The following is a 17,329-nucleotide window of genomic DNA, read 5'->3' on the forward strand; positions in this document are numbered from 1 at the left end:
TGGCTGTCCTGAGCTGAGCCTCACATGTTTATAAGTCAAAGCCGTAATAAAAGGTTGAAAGTTATCAACATGTCCCTTACACCTCCTTTGTTAATCCATGTTTTAGAACAAGTTCCTAAGATGCTTCAGTTACTAATACAGGCAGATACTGCTTTTATACTAGGACTCTGTATAATACACTGGAAATGTTTTACTGCAAGCAATATTCATTTCTCATCTTGAGACATATAATATAGCACAGCTTTTGAAAACTGTTTTTGAGAGCTTAAAGAGTTTCCAGCTTAAGAGCCAACTTTCAAACGTCAAAGCATTCTTGCATATGAAACATTTAAAAGAAGAAAACAGCAGCTCAAGAGGCTGGTGATCATATTTAGGAACAAGAATTAATTATTTTAAAAGTGTTAAATTTTGTACAGAAAGCCTTGTCAAGACAGAAGTCAAAGATAAGATCAATGGAATATGATGTTAGGTTTAGTAATTGAGCGCATGCAGGGAATATTAAGGAATCAGTGTACTACTGATTTACAAAATGGTCATCCATTTTGTAATCCTACCCTTGATGAATTAAGTACTATAAAGTCATATTCACTGAAGATGGCTTGCTAAATCAATACGAGCATCACCAAGGCATATTTCCATGATAGGTTATACTGTTTGTATCCTGCAAATTGTTCCTTCTGTTACTTTATTTTTTTTTATGTAGCAGCACTCAGAAGCTTCAATGGGGGTACAGGCATAATTTCTATTCTGCGTTTAGGAGTTTTTTGAGTAGCAACCATTTCTCTGTTTCCCATTGAAAAGAAATTTGGCCCCACTAGCAATACAGATTTCCTAGCGAGCAGACTGTCAGCATGATGTGATTCGTTTTGTCTTTCCATCCCATCCGATAGATGCCTTCAGCATCTTCTGCCTCCTGAACAGGTCAGGTTTGCTACCCCATCCCCCTCGACAGACTGTGTATCAACAAAAAGAAAATGCCAGTCAATTTTAGGGCCATTTCCTGTTTACCTGGAGTGGCATCTTCTGGGATGTCAAAGGAATACACTGGTCTGGAGAATTTAGGGATATGGTCATTAACATCACTAACAGTGATATTTATTCTCATGTCCGAGGACTGCAGCCCATCATCAGCACGAACCAGCAAGGAGTACTTGGAGCGGCGCTCCCGGTCCAGGCGCTTGGTGGCTATCAGGTCTCCTGACTCGGGGTCGATGTGGAAGCTATCATCCGCACCGCTGATGATCGTGTATGTGACGAGGGCATTGGCTCCCTAAGTAAAACCAAAAGCGGTCAAATCAAGTTATTTGCCAGGAAAACCACACCACAATTTTCAGTAAGACAAGAGTCTTTCCAGTAACTGCACTTGGCAAACATATTCGAGAACAGTTTCCTTTAACAAATAGCCTCCCTGCCCAGTCCCTGCTTCAATCTCCCAGTAAAGGCACATACGCACACAGTTTTTATTTATGAGATGTGAAATGATGAGATTACCCAGACACTTTTTGCTCCACTATTCATGAAAGGATCACAGATCCAGTCAGTACCATAAAGCTCTGATACCTGTTTTAATTTAAAGCCTGTGTCACTGAGCAATGTAACATCTGCCTTCTTAATGGGGATCAGTGTTTATTCTTCTTGTTTTATATCCAAAGGTTAAATTAAATCCCTGCCAGGAGGATCAGCTTTGCCCTTCCTATTCCCTGGAGGTGGGATGGAGGGAAGAGGACAGGGAGGGATGTGAGGAGGGAGAACCAGGGGAGCCATGCGGCAGGGCCACCAGCCACCGCGCATGGCAAAAGATGCAGCTCCTGGCCAGGAGAAATTCAGAGAAACCACGCTTGCATGGGTGCCTTGGAGCAGTCCCCCAAAGGCCTGTTTATGCATGGAAATGCATTTGTCCCTGTGAATAAACAGCCCCGAAGTGACAAATCATGTGTCACTAAAATCACAATTCTGATCTCTTGGGTTGAGCTGGCAGGCCCTGGAAGTCAAAAGCATTTGCTTTTGGGGTCAAACAAAATATCTAATTCACCCTTGGAAAAAAAGGATTCATATGGGCTTTGAACATATGAAAAAATCATCACTTTTTTTTCTCCTTTAAAAGTTTCAATTAAAACAGGAAAAAATATTGAAACCTCCATTAAAAAAAATATGAACACAATGCTTTTTGCCTCAGCCCTTCCCTGTCACAAATATTGAGAAAAGTCATGTGGATTAGTAATAAAAATCATCACAGATATTAAAATATGAAACCATGCTCCTATCTCCACCTTACAGGTCTTAGCTGTGAGGAGTACTGAGGTTTTCCAGTAAGAAAGATGATGCTACCTGAGCTGTTTTCATCCCCCATCCTGGGGATGGGTTGCGCAGTGTGATGTTGCAGGCTGAAGGGTGGTCCAGGGCGTGCAGGTGGAGTGCCCAACACTGGCTTGGTTGACATTTCCCCCAAAAGCCAGTACTTTGCTATATTTTTTTTCTGCTTAGCAGACTGACATTGGTCTTTAAGGGAAAGCAAAAAGAGATCCTGGGGTCACGTCTTTCTTTTTCTAAGACATGCTTCAGGGCACTGAAGGTTTGGTAACCTCCAACATCAGACACGTGTACCTACACTCCCCATGCTGACCGTGGGGAGTGGGCAGGGCAACAGCCAGCTATTTACCGTGCCCTCACCACTTCTGCGGTGAACAACAGATCAAAGAGATCAGGGTGAAAGAAACTGCACACCTGTTTCAAACACTCTTGCCTAAAAAAGCAAATTAACAAAGATAAATGCCCACTCATATCTGTGAGATGAGATGCAAGCGTTAGTTACCTGACCTTATGAGAGTGCCTTGTGCCAATCATGTTTTATGGAGCGTTATTTCAAAGAGCTGGACAGAGCTAACTGAATAAATGAAACTTAGAAAGAAAATAAACGTCTACAGGTGCTCAGTGCTGAACAGCTGCATGCAGTGCCTCAGTGCACACAGCATCTGTGTGCTCAGGTGTTCCTGGGGGACATAACACGCTTTCCTGCAATTGTGTGACTTCGCAAAAATATCTGATGAGAATTTAAGGTTTCAGAGGTGACCACATTCTTCACTACTTGTTTGCCTTTGACTAGCCAGTGTCCTCACAACAGAGCACAGCTAAAACAGCAGCCACGTGTTATATTGGTTTAATCAAATTAGTCACTCTATATGAGTTGGGTGAGAGGCACAGCAAAATATAGATATGCAAAACCTTTTAAAAACCTGTACAGAAACTTCCCTTTGACACATGGCTTTAAACAGTTGCAAGGTGCTAGAAGCTGTTGTAATAGTACAAAGCCTTTAGTACCACTTAACACCTATAGAATGTTGCTACATCTCAGATCTCTATGAAGTCCTTCTAATAGACAAGGGCTTGAAATTTGCTGCCTTCATATTATAATTTTAAAATATTTTTAAGACAGATTTTTGTACACAAATGGCTCTGTCACCCTTTTGAAGGTAAAACTTTGATTCTGAAAGCATATAGTAAAGGCAGTACGCCCACACATCTATGTATTACTGAGTTGCATGTATGGGTTGCACATTTATATCTATGCATACGTATACGTGTAAAGAAAGAGGCCAGAAAAGTGTAACATTGAAAGATTGTTATATGAAAACCAAGGAGCATTCACTGTAGCCTCAACTGCAAAGAGGGAAAAACAAACAAACAAAACCAAATGAAAACAAAACAAAAAAACAATAAACAGAACAAAACAGAACAAAACAAAACGCAAGTACCTTGACCTTAAACTGCATGTTGGTAAAAAACTTGGGATCTTTGTAAAGGTTTTGAGTTACAAATATTTTGATAGGCAAATTGAAATAATTCCTTTTTATAAAAAGATTGACTGATTTCTGTCTAAGGTAACAAATCAGTTCCCACTGGATTGAGCGCTTCAGAATGAATAACATATTGGGTGCAACTTAGGAATGGTCAAAAAGAGGCTGGAGTATCATACATTGCTAAAATCTTAGATATGTTTGCAGTATCACAGCAGAGAGTGGTAGTTCAATATTTACTTCTTCCTAATCTGAAGACAAACAGCTACATTTTTCTGATACAGACATACACCTTTCCAAAGGTGTCTCTATGTCAGGCTGCTACCAGAAAGAACAAGAAGTTCATAACACATTAGCAGCATTCCTGAGGGTGTGTCAGTGGTTCCCCCTGTAGTAGTAAGATTAAGTACATCAATTAGCAATCACAGGACAACTAACCAAGCTAATATAAAAAATACCAGAAATAATATTCTCTTGAGGGACCTGAATTACCTTATTATTTGAAGGCAAAAATTGCACATTGTTGTCAAGTGTAAACCTATATTTTAACGACAACACAAACTTCTTTCCATGTTCATATTGACTTTTTAAGCCTTTCCCCAACGGAAATAAAATCAGTTCAATTGAATGAAACATTATGATTAACATTCACATAACTTAATTTCAAAAAGAGATGAATACATCAAATTATATTTTGATGTATTTGCCTGACATGCACGCAGGACTGCAATATCCCTCACTGAGCTGCCTGGCCAACTCTTCCATATCAGTTGCTCAAAGAGTTTTGGTAGATTTGTAATAGTTCCTTAATTGCAGCATCTTCACAGCAATGAATCTAAGCAGGCATAAAGACTTTGCAAACAGGTTGACGTACAGAGCATGTATTTCAGCATTATTTCCTTTTTGGTGAAATAAAACTTTCTTTAGGAGAGGATAACAGTGATATTAAATAGTTCTAGGGAAAGGGCGAACACGCATTATAAGAAGCTTTCTTCCTCTTCAAGGCTTTCCTCATATGAGTTTTATTACAAACCTTAGAATTGGACTCAACTTTGACATCTCTGCTTTAAAGTCAGTTTAGATCTAAAGCTGTGGTCTTAAACTGAATGTCAATAAATTTTTATCACAAGCTGGTGGCCCAGCACAAATTGTAGTGTATGTATGGTATATGATGAGACTGATAAAAACCCCACCATCTAGAACCAAAACGCAGGGCTTTTTTTGTCATTAGTGGAACTGCTCATTAAGAGATGCTAGGAAAACATTAACTCATTATGTGCCATCTAGTGAGCAGCCTTCAAAAAACAAAGTGTTTGTCTTGCTTGCTTCTGCGTGTGTTTGCCTGAGTGTGACCCCATGACACTGAATAGTTCTGTAAATGGGCCAAATGCAGTTTAAAGCATAACAGCGATAACTCCCAAGGCCAAGATCTCACAAAGAGAGCAAGGGAACAAGTTGTATGTCCAGAACAGCATTGTCAGTACAGATATTAAAATATGAAACCATGCTCCTACCTCATCAGCATCCATGGCTGTCAGCTGCAATATTTTAGATCCATCTCCTATATTCTCTTCTACAGTCAGATCAAGCATATCTGTGGGGAATACTGGTGGGTTGTCATTGATATCCTGAAGTGTTATTTCCACCTGTAAAAGGTAGGAAAAAAGTTGTGTGAGCACTGAGTTAGATGTTGATGGGACCTGAACATTACAAATCACATAATTTTGAAAGGAATCAGCTAAATTGTTCTTAATCACATGAATTAGAACATTCCCAAATCACACCGACAACAGGAAAAGCCCCTCCGGATATTAAAATTCCACATTGTTATAAAATACTCATAGGAGAGCCCCTAACATAAATAAAGTTAATTTGACTTGTTGATAGCACCTGATTTTAAATGGTCCTAGTCTAGTTTATATTGGAAAAGATCCACTGATAGACTGTCATTGTAATCCTCAAAGTCAGCCCCTGGAGGACAGCTGACAAGTCCTGGGGCAGGAGACCATTCAACCGTTAAATGCTGCCTGACATAAAGATGAGGTGGTGTAAAATTCTCTCTGAAATGTTTATATATTGGCAACTCTCCATTCTGAGGTAGGAAAAAACACCCTTGCACTTCATTTAAAAAAAAAAAAAATCAATAAAAAAAATAAATCTGTTTTTCTCTCTCTCAAATCTCTCCTCTAAATGCAAACATAAACATTACTTTAGAAGCACCCACCAGCATCTACTGCCCTTGTCTACGCACACCTAAACAAATGTTCTTTTCGCATGCTATATTTGATTTGTAGGCTTTTCAAAGTAGCATTGATAGTTTCTGAAAGGTTTTTATGTGTTGTTTATTCATAGTTTTACACACGCAAGATTGCTGAACTCTCATCCTACTGCTGATGCTAATTTAAAAAGCTGCAGAGCTTGGTTTTCCCCTGTTGCCAGATATGGCATGTAATATTAAAAAAAAAAAAAAAAAGAATGAAAGAGCAAACACAGCTGCTTTGCATTTATCACAGAAAAAAAAGGCTGGTTTTGGACCCAAGATATTAAATAGCCACCAAACGCTGAAGACCTGCGAATGAGAAGAATGAGTAGCTGAAGGAAGTCTGTCTTTATTGCTCATCAAGGAGGAAGGTAGACAGGGCTGTTGCATGGGAAGAGAGGCAAAGATAGGGATGATTTAAAGGAGATACCTGGGCTGACAGGCCAAATATTATTTATACCATAATATCTGCCATGCCACATGGGGAGGTAACTTTCATCTGGAAATTTAATCGAACCTGAGGCATAGCTTAAATGATCTTTTTTGGTTTGTTTGTTTTTGTTTTGTTTGGGCTCGATATTTATGACCACAGTAGGCTACTGTTCCTGTCCGCCTGCCAGAGCTTTTCCACAGCATCAAAGAGAACTGAAGTGTCTTTAAGAACAAAGGAAATATTATATTAATTTTACAGCTATATCTGCTGGAAGTGCAAACAAAACTGGTCTTATAAGCCTTAAATGGGCTCCTAAAAAAAGTCCATTCTTTATTTATATCATATTTAATTCTTTCAGTCATTCACAAATACTAGATAAAACACTTCACGGTCTGAGGCAGATTAACCCAGAAGGTTTTATCATCAAATTTAAATCCCTAATGGAAGTACCAGTAGCATCACCAGCCATGATTTGACAACTGTCTAACCAAACACAAACTTTCAGAGAATAAAACAGCCCGTCTTGGTTTTCATGGTGGCTGCTGCATCCGGGTGACAATTAATCACAGAAATGGGTGAGATACAGCAGAAATGACAAATGAAGGATTTTTGTCAGCTACCCTGGCCCGGCGGGTGCTGCCCCCTGAACTGGCACAGCAAACTGTGCTCCTCTGCTCCAAATACAGCATTTCCCCAGATACGGTTTCAAGGTAAAGCAGCTGCACAGCTCTATAATTTATCTATTCATACCATGTATGTAACGCACAGCTAATGTTTCAGCTGCAGGTGACATTTCACCCCCAGCATCCATTTTCACAATGAGAGATTGCGCTTTGTAAAAATCATATGAAAAATATATGACAACTTCTGGGGTTTTGGGTTAGGAGCTGTGCATGACCTACAGCTTGCATAATGTAAAACAGTCAGAATCCAAGAATACAGATGGCTAAGGATTGTGGGACAAAATAAATTAATTATAAAGTCAGATTCTGGAGAACTGACAAAAAGAAGAATAATAATAGGTGAAGTAATTTTACCCTGAAAAATCAGCTCACACATCAACAAAGACAATATATTTTATACTGAAGATATGCTTTGTATAATGGAAAAATAAGAAATTCACGAATAAGAGAAATGCTTAGAGACAAAAATATTTTTAAAGAGCATTTACAGTATAATTTACTATTTATCCACAAAGCTTAGATAATGCATATTGCTTTGTAATTCACTATTGGCTAAGTAATTAGCATCCCTTTTTACTTCTGCTATAACTTATTACTTCAGCTTACACACAGTACTGCAAACCTAAGGAATAAGATCCTGGGATTTGATCATTTACAGGAATTTCACAGAAATATTACATCTCCGAGAAAAACTGAGTAAAATCTGAGAAAACTGAGAAAAAATGTTTTCCTCAAAATAAAACAGTCCAATAAGTTTTATGCCAAAGGCCTCATTTAACAAAGCATACATCCTGAACGAGTTAGGGTGTAAGTTGGATGTCCAGTCTTCTATTCAGGAGATCAGAAATATTATTTCATGACAAAATTATGTTGGAAGTTCCCACCCCAAGCAGAAGCTCACAGGGCAACCATGACCACAAAAGTCTTTCATTGCCATGGGGCACTGGAAGATTTCAGCATGTCTTATCACATCTTTTCTGAGGAGGAAAAAAATAATCCAACAAGCTTTAATCAAAGATCTAAACTAAACATCTCCTCCACAACCAACTGATCTATCTTTCTAATCCCATGTCACATTTGCATAAAAATATCAATGTACGTCACTCAGATTCTTGAAATACATGGTTCGATTAGTATCGTATACTATTAATTAATAAGTATGTACACTTCTGCCCCAGACTTAATGAAAGCACGACAGGGTGGCCATGGCAATACTACCTGCCAGCTGTACCACAGGCATCATGTTTAGAAAGGTCACACAACCATGCACTGCAATCTCAGCTTGCACTGAAAGCAAAACACTCCCCAGCAACAACAGCAAGTACAAGAGTAAGTATCTAGGAAACCAAGGGCCTCAAAAACTGAAATATGAAGAAAAAAAGGGAGCAAGAGATTTGTTCAAATCTTGGTCTCTGGAACAGGAAGGAACCACTAGGTGACAACATCTGTAGGACTGTAGGAAGCAACGCTCCTAGGCTACATGGAAAGTGATAACCATCCCCCCTTCTCCAAATCTGTCTAACGTGGGGAATACTCTTGCATGACCTCAAACTCATCAATCAGTGCAAGTGATGATGATCACACACAAATCAGTCACCTGAGAGCTCTGGCCAGTCACTGACCAAAAACTTTTGCAACATCTCATCTGACATATCCTTGATTCCCATTTATATTGATAATACCTTTAACATGGGAACGAAAACTTCTTACTGTCACTCAGAGGAAGACATATAATAAAATACAGTAGCAGCAAAAGTAGTGAAGCCTCCACACGTTTTGACCTTTTAATTCCATGAATGGCACTCTCTGTTCGTCCAGGCACTGATGTGGGTTTTGCTCTCCTGAACAGCCTTGAATTTCTACAAAAGCCATCGGAACATAAATCATCATAGACACTTCTACATCTTTTATAACTGTGATGGAAAACTGATTAAAAGATTAAAAATATTGTCTTGCTTTATTCAAGGAGAAATAGAAAAATCAGAAAGCTTTGTTCTACCCACATATGTATAAATCTCCACAAAATTATTCTACTTTTGTATAAATTCTAGCATAATGCTTTCATCTCACACATTTATTGTGTCTAGAAAAAAGACTGAAAATTCAAGCTTTTTTCACAGTTTATTTTGTGTAAAAAATTGGGTTGCTTATTTACTGTGCTTTGTAAAATAAACACAGCAATTTTACATATCCATTTCTATTGAAATAATCTTTGGGTGGGTGGGGTTTTTTGTTTGCTTTCGGTTTGTTTGTTTGTGCATTTGGCTTATGTTCAGTTCAACCTATATTAAACTAACATGCAAAACCACAGACATACAACGAACTAGAGATTAGCAAAAGTAGCAAGTCAAACAATACCACAAATTTCCCAGTGTCTGAATCAAATGCTTAGTAACATGCTTAGTAACACTCTCAGAATAATGCCATGCCCCTGCCATTATTAGAGATGGTCAATTCATGTTCATCTGCAACAATCTGATTGCTGCAGCCTACTGCTGTAGACATTTTCAAAACAGAGGAAGCATTAATTACTTTCATCTTTTTAGGATTCTTATTTGCTGCTCAAATTAGTCTCTTGTGGTCTTTTTCTCCATAAACAAATTCAGAACAGATTGAGGTAGGGCAGCACTCACCTCAAACAGATTTTACACTATTCACTTCTTTAAATGTAGATATAAGAATAATAAGAGTTCTAGTCTCCATTCAGACAAAGCTCAGGTCTTAGCAACTGGAAAGAATCAGACTAGGACCTCACTTCATAAAGCATATAGTATCTATTTCTCTATTTGAAGTCATAAGCCTGAACAGAGTGAAGTTAGTGGGAACTTACTGTTGTTTCAAAATGTCGTCTTTACTTTGAATAAAGTAGAAAATACACTGTTTGAATTAACTAATGGCATTATGAAGCCCATGTGAAAGAGGGTTTTTACGAAGAGTGACGCTGCAGTGTAAAGTCTTCAATAGCTTCATAATTTGTGGGCGGTTCTAGAAACAATTTATTCTGGAGGCAAGAAGTCATTTATGATAGAATGCAAGAAAATAAATACATGTTTTTGTTAACCAAAATGAATATGAGTTTGCTTTAGAATAATCTATTTTTATACTTATTCAAAATAATTCATTGAATTAAGAAACACTTGCTAAAAGACCAAGATTCATTTCTTAGAGCAAAAGAACAAATCCACTTCAGAAATGCTAGTACTCCAGACAATTATGATTGAACAGGCTAGACAAATTCCATGCTCAACATAAAAAGCTTAACATGAGAGTTGTAGTCTGGAATAAGAAATTATTTTAGTGATCAAACTTACTGGTTTATGAGCTACAAAGGTATGCAAAATAAAACATTTTATGGAAGGCCATGTGCCAAATTCTATCCAGTCGTAACACGTTCTATAAACCAATGGGCTCATTTGGCCAGAATCTATCTCTCTACTTTATTACACCTATTAACATTTATTTTTCTTTTATTTTAAGGTCAGGAGGGTTTATAGACAGAATACTTTTTTAAAGTTCTTCCACCTATTGAATGAAAATAAAGGGGGAAAAAAAGATGCCACAGGAAACCTGAATTAGCTCATGAGGCAGCAACAAGTTTTCCTGTGAGTCCCAAAATGTGTGCAGCAATTCTTGCTCACAGCCACCCTTGTCCACATTACACGCTCAATCAGAGACTGATAGATAGAACACGATCGAAGATGAAAAGAACTCCCAGATGTCTCACGTGCTCAAGACTTCTTCAAACGCTACAGCTATTTGATTAAAGATCAAAGAGAGTGGAAAGGCAACAGCTTTTCTTTCAATTTATATGTTGTTGAGTCATTCTTCTTCCCTTTGTTTGCTGCCGTGATGCTCTCCGCATCTCTCAAGAGATACCAGCTAATCTAAAGGTAGCATTGGCACACATTGCCCTGAAAACTTTTGTTTATGCATAAGCCATTCTATTATCCTTCATACTAAACAATTAGGAGCTTTTTCTTTGCTGGAGACCACGGCAATGCACTGTCAGCACTAATTTTAGCAGAAAAAAAAATTAAAATATTCTATTCCCTATCCCTTGCTAAATATTCTAAGTCATATTGTTCTAGATAATAAAAGAGAAAAATTCAACTCTTGATTTATCACATGCAACTAACACAAGAACCTGGCCAACACTAGTCATCTTGTCATAACACCTCTATCATTCTGGCTTTTTTGTTCATCCAGCAAACAATACTTTGCTAATCCTGAAAAAAACACATGCATGTGTGGATTCTTTGTTTTATTGATGTGAGTAATCATATTGGCTACTCAGATCAGTGAAGTTATGTTTATACTAAATGCTTGTAGGACCAGTGCGTGCATGCATCCTCCCAACTGTGAAGGCAAAAAACAGAGAGATTAAGCACCAGAGTACAAGCGAGTAAGAATGGATTTCAAGAAAGAAAAGAAGAAAAATACTTTTAAAATTTATTCATTTATTTCTAAAACTACTGATATTCCTAGGAAATCTCTAAAAAAAAAAAAAAAAAAGTGCTTCTAATAATGATAAAAAAACAAGTGCTATCCTGAACTGGTTTCCCACCCTGCTCTAACTGGAGGCGACTGCAGGTGAGCAGAGCTGCTGCAGAGTGGTGGGGGCACCTCCTCACATCCAGCCAGGAGCAGCAAAGGGACAGCGCGTAACTCACTTCTGCAGAAATGGCTCTGAAGCCTGCAAAGAGGGAAAATACTGGGAAACAGTAAACATGAGGGCAGAAAAAAAAACACTCATGTTTTAAAATTACTTGAATAACCAAAACCACCAGAGTTGAGGAAGGTGGAAAACCTGAACTACCAACTGTGCATAGTTACAGTTTCCACAAGAGGATGGAAAGCCCATTTTTAAAGAAAACGTTTTGAGACAAGGCAACAGCTTTTGCTTAGACAGAGGCTGAAAGAGGCATCTGAATATCCCATTTTCCAGGAGGCTAACAATTCCAGTGCCTGCTAGTACAATAAAAATTGCATTAGTCTATTGTGTTGAAGGCCAGCAAATGTGTTAAATAGAAATACAAAATTGTTAAGAATCCCACTATTAACAATGGGAAGATTGCAGCTGGGAGAAAATGGAGAAAAAAAAAAAAATCTAAAACGCACTATTTAGAAAAAAGACAAATCTGAATGTCCAGGGGTGGCAGCAGCCACTTGATCGTCAAATTTTGGGGTAACACGTTTGAAAAATATCAGTGTATTGAATATAATAAAAACTCCTTCTAGCACTTTTCAGGCAAAGTCCCTAATTTTAGGTGATGGTAACAAGCACTTAGACAATAAATGGATGTGTTGGCCATTTGCTTAGGCCTTAGAAACTGAAGATCTCTCCACACAAACAGACCAGGGCACAAGAATTAATTTTCAAAGACTGCCCACTCCAATCACCCCAATGTGGACGCAGCCAGAGACTACATTTTGAGCCCGTGATGCATAGGGATTATAGCAATTTTTCCTTTTCCCTCACAAAATCAGGAATTACTACTGATTATCAGCCTTTAAATTGCTTAGAAACATAGGTCTCAACACATTTTTGTCAGCGTTTCATTTTCTCTATTAAATAACCACATATGGAAACATGATTAATAAGATTTTTATGTAATGCTGTAATTTCCCAGGTAATTTTAATCCATGGGTTCAAATTCCAGTATTTTAACACCACGTAACTTTGTTGGAGTGGAAAGTACAGTTTCAAAGTACAGTTTAGTAAGGCTGTTTGATGTTTTACAACCAACTCACTTTTATAAAGCATCATTATTTACTAAAAAAAAACAACCCACCACTGAGAGATCAGAATGCTTTTACAAACTCAGTGATTTAACTGACGTTATCAAAAAAAAATGGGCATAAATCTGCTTTCATCATTATTTAAAACAAAAAAGAAGTCACTTTCTTGTGTCTAACAACTACTCATCTTAATGTTGCAAATAAAAGATGCCCTAATTTATTTCTTCTTTTTTTGTTGTTGTTGTTAAGGTGACCACTGAGAGTTGCACTGCCTGCAGTCTTGATTAAATGTTTCACTGCATCCAGAACACTTCATCATGAAGCATAGCCAAAATCTATTACGGTTTGCAAGTGACTCATACTTTAGCTATGAGAAGACCATAATAAAGAACATTTTACATAAAAATGCCAAAAATATTGGTAATTTAAACTTGATTCTAAGTAGGTATGCAAGGTCTCCACATCCAGCCTGTGCTTGCCCAGGCAGACAATAAGGCATTGTCTGGAAATGCGTTACCTACCATGGCTACATCTAACTTTTCGGCAAAGTCAGATGATCCCACCACTGAAAAGAAATGGCTTATTCTTGTGAGAGAGTTGCAAGTACCGCTTTTAGCAGATGTGCAGTATGATATCCATTCATGCTAGGGGTACCTGGGCAGAATATTCATTAAAACCAGGAACATGGGAAATGGCATTATTAGCTCGTGAGTAAACACATGTGGCTGATAAATAGTGCTCTTCTGCATGCTCATGGAAACAGATGAACACTGAAGCAGCATATAGCAATTAGCTTCAGACAATATTATTTGTAGTGCTTAATCGTTGCAAGTCTACCATAAATCACAGAAAGGGACACAAGCCGTATATCTTGATACAGACGTTAATGACATTAGTGATGGATCAGACTGCTCACCCCGGCTGCTCGGCAGCTCCCTGGTCAGGAGTCAGACACAAAGATGTGCTCTGGGCCGCCCAGACTTACTCCCTCCACTTAAACCATTCATGTGTTTGGACACCCTGTCAGGTCACTCCAGGAAAAGATTTGTCACGATGTTGTGTTACACACCCCAGGACACAGGGAAAGGAAGGGTCGGATATTCGAGTCTTCAGAAAGGGCAAGTAAAGCAAACAATTCAGGCTATGTTTCGATTACCAATTATTTATTGCTCTTACATGCACACAGCCAGGACTGATGGCATTCCTCCAGCAAAGGTGACTACTTCTACCAACCTGGCAGAAGGTCACTAGCCAGGACAGCACATCGGTACCTCCACTCCCAGCCCTGAAACACCTGCGAGTGCTTGACAAGTGTTGGGTTCAATAACGAAAAGCGGAGCTTTGTGGTCTGACTCTATTGTTGGAAAAGCTGGAACAGAAAAAAAAAGTCTAAAGGCCAAGCAAGCCATGTTGCCATTCTCACGCTTCCTGAAATCAACATTTTTAAGTAATTGTTTAAGTGGTATGTAATATACTGCTCTCTAAAGAGAGGCACAGTCTCACATGCAACAGAGGGAATTAAGACTGGGTTAAGGAATGCAATACTCAAACCTTGGCTAATTTAAGAAAAAAACATCACTCTGATTTTAAAACACACACCATAACATAGGATGATATACATGGAAACCTGAAATAATCCAACTTCACAATAAATGAGAGAGATAGGTAAAAAGGGTACAATGAATAAAAACTGTAAGAAATGCCACAAGCAGTCCTGTTTTTCCCCCCCTTTACCACCAAAACCGTAATGAAATACAGGTTATGTTGTCAGCAGTGGTAAATGAGTAACACATGTAGTTCAGTTTATACGAACACAGTTTAAAAAAGAAATTGATTGGTTGAAAAAATTATTTTGAACTATGCTCAATAGGACCAATTAACACACTAGGACCTTTCCCAGGTCTGCCCAGCAATGGCAACACAGAGCTGAGCTGGCACTAAGGACCATAAGCTGCTCTAAATGTATTTGGCACCCATGCACGTGTACACACCCATATAACAACGACCAATTTGCCACCCAGCCCACCTGCTCACAGCGGGCACAGGGAGAGGGACACGACAGAGCCATCACACCTCTGCTTTCCTGCTGAGCCGGTCCTGAGAGCATCATATTTCCAGTCTGCACTGGAACATCTCAGAACAGTTTGCAGCACAAGTTACAGCCCAGGCAGTATTGCACTCAGTCAGTCCAGGAGACCTTGAGTAAATAGATGGTACGACTTGTGCTATCAACGTGAAAACGCACAGAGATAGCAGAGCGGCTCCGACCCTCCCTAAATCACTGAGTCAGCAGTGCTGCTTGGCCACCACAGGGGCCAGAAAACCTCCTCCACCCATCCTCACCCTGCCTACCCGTGCACGCTGAGACTCACGCACACATGCGATCCCATGTCATTTCCCCAGATAAAAGAGGTGTTTTTCTCATAAAGATGTTAATTCTTCTGTGTCTAGCACTACCTCTAGTTACAAAACCCATTCCAAATACCTGCCAAACCAATACAAACGCTTGGCAAACACTTTTCCAGTGAGGTTTTTCTTTTTTTTTTTTTAAATTTTTGTTAAATACTCAAAACATTATACATTTGGGAACCATTTAGTTTATAACTTTGAATTTAATTAAATGAGGTCTACTGCCATGTAATAAGAAATGGATTGAATTGGTAAGAACATTTCTGTCCATGCCAAAAATATTTTTTTTTTAAAAAAAGGATAAAGACAGAAAAGCTAAGCATTAGCAGTTCAAAGATAGGAATGTCACACTTCTAAATTAAATAAATCACCTAATTAAACCTACAGGTGTGGCATTTAAAACACATTCAATCATCAGGACAATAGTACAAATATACTTCATAATTGAAAGTTGCCCAAACAATAGAAGAAAGCTCTTTATCCAGAGCCACGGTAGAAGCAGCATTGTTATAGTCACTAAGAAACCCAAGTTGTTTTCTTTTCCTGTGAGTGGAAGGGAACTAAAGATATGTACTGAATGCTGACTGACATTCTGCAGTGTTACAAGGGTTTTATATCGTCACTTTCCGGAGAAGAAACATTATATAAGTAGATCTGGGCAAATAAAACACACGAGGCCAAAGTGTTACTTTCTAGTTTCACATTTATAAGGACAGGGCCATTTTCTAGAAATGCCTGAAAGGTTTTCACCCACAGCATCAACAAGCTGCTAGCAGGGAAGTGCAGGGCTAGAAACTCCAAATACTTTCACATCCTTCATGTAGGCACATTCCTCCTACAGATTTCAGGGAAATGTCCTCTTTACCCTATTCCTCATCTGCAGACTCCTGAAGCAGGTCCACGTTTTCTCCTGCAGCATGGAGGAGGGCTCCCTACTCATGGCCACAGGACACTTGTGGCCAGAAAGGCCTTTTTATGTGGCCACAGATTAACCTTCTCATTGCGGTTGCCTTCAGGAGACCCAGCTGACCATCAAGGCTATGGCAGCAGAGTCTCCTCTGCCAGCTGAGCAAGTTCTGAGTGCTCAGAGGATCACGAAGAGGTTTGTTAAGATGAGTTTGCCTAGTGCTAGTGAATTTCTGCTGCCTGGCTATAATGCTGTGGATCCATACTCCCTGGCTTTCTTCTCTGCTGCACGGCTGTGAAAGGTGCTACAGGTCCGCTCAAACATATATCACATAGGTCTTATAAAACATTGTACCCCCTCTGGAACATTTTGGGGGCAAACAATACTGCTGGGAAGGCTGAAACAGATTCAACTTAGATTGATCCAGCTTCATCCCTACTCTCAAGGAAATTTGCCAAGGAGAGAGACCAGGCTTAAGCCTAATCAGCCATTTAGAAATGTGGGGGGGTTCCTGTTTGTTTGGTATTTTTTGATTGTTTGTGGGTTTTTGTTTGTTTGGTGTTTGTTTTGTTTGTTTGGTTGGTTTTTGTTTGTTTTGTTTGTTTGGGTTTTTTTGGTTGGTTGTTTGTGTTTTTTTACAGGACCCAGACAACATCCTCCAAGTGTCCATGATGGGGAGCTATACAATAGCCATGACAGTGAGTAAACCAGAGCTGTTCAGCTCTTCCGAAACAGGAATGGATGCATTCAGCCAGGGTCCACTGGCTACTCTCGGTGCAGCATTACTGAGCCATGTACCCCAAGTCAAAGGTAGCAGGAGCATTGCTCCACTATGGGGTCAGTCAGCTGAGAACCAACTGGAAAGGCCTCTTTCCTCTTCCTGGAGGAAAAAAAATAGGTCCATGAGTACTGTTAGCTTGGGAAAAGGACAACAAAATGCCCATTGGTGGGGTGAGCGCTCATGAAAGTAAGCTGCTGGACTCCACTGCCATTCCTTGGCCCTCGCTCCAAAGGCTTTACAGGTTCCTTGAAGGTCTTGCAAACGCTGAGAAAGGTTAACCCTCAAGGTGTGTGGAACTTAGCTTCGGAGAAGCAGATAGTTCT

General features: G+C 39.1%; 1 protein-coding gene across 1 annotated transcript in view; it reads right to left on the bottom strand.

The window, feature by feature from the left end:
* FAT4 (FAT atypical cadherin 4) overlaps positions 1-17,329 on the bottom strand; it is a 147,482-nt gene that overhangs the window by 67,658 nt on the left and 62,495 nt on the right. Inside the window, exons 2-3 of the mRNA XM_021292324.2 lie at positions 5,309-5,440; positions 1,009-1,270 (exon numbers count right to left, since the gene is read on the bottom strand). Coding sequence (XP_021147999.2) covers positions 1,009-1,270; positions 5,309-5,440 — 394 coding nt within the window. The remainder of the gene's footprint in view (positions 1-1,008; positions 1,271-5,308; positions 5,441-17,329) is intronic.

Source organism: Columba livia, chromosome 4 (assembly GCF_036013475.1).
Source record: "Columba livia isolate bColLiv1 breed racing homer chromosome 4, bColLiv1.pat.W.v2, whole genome shotgun sequence".
In the NCBI taxonomy this organism is placed as follows: domain Eukaryota; kingdom Metazoa; phylum Chordata; class Aves; order Columbiformes; family Columbidae; genus Columba; species Columba livia.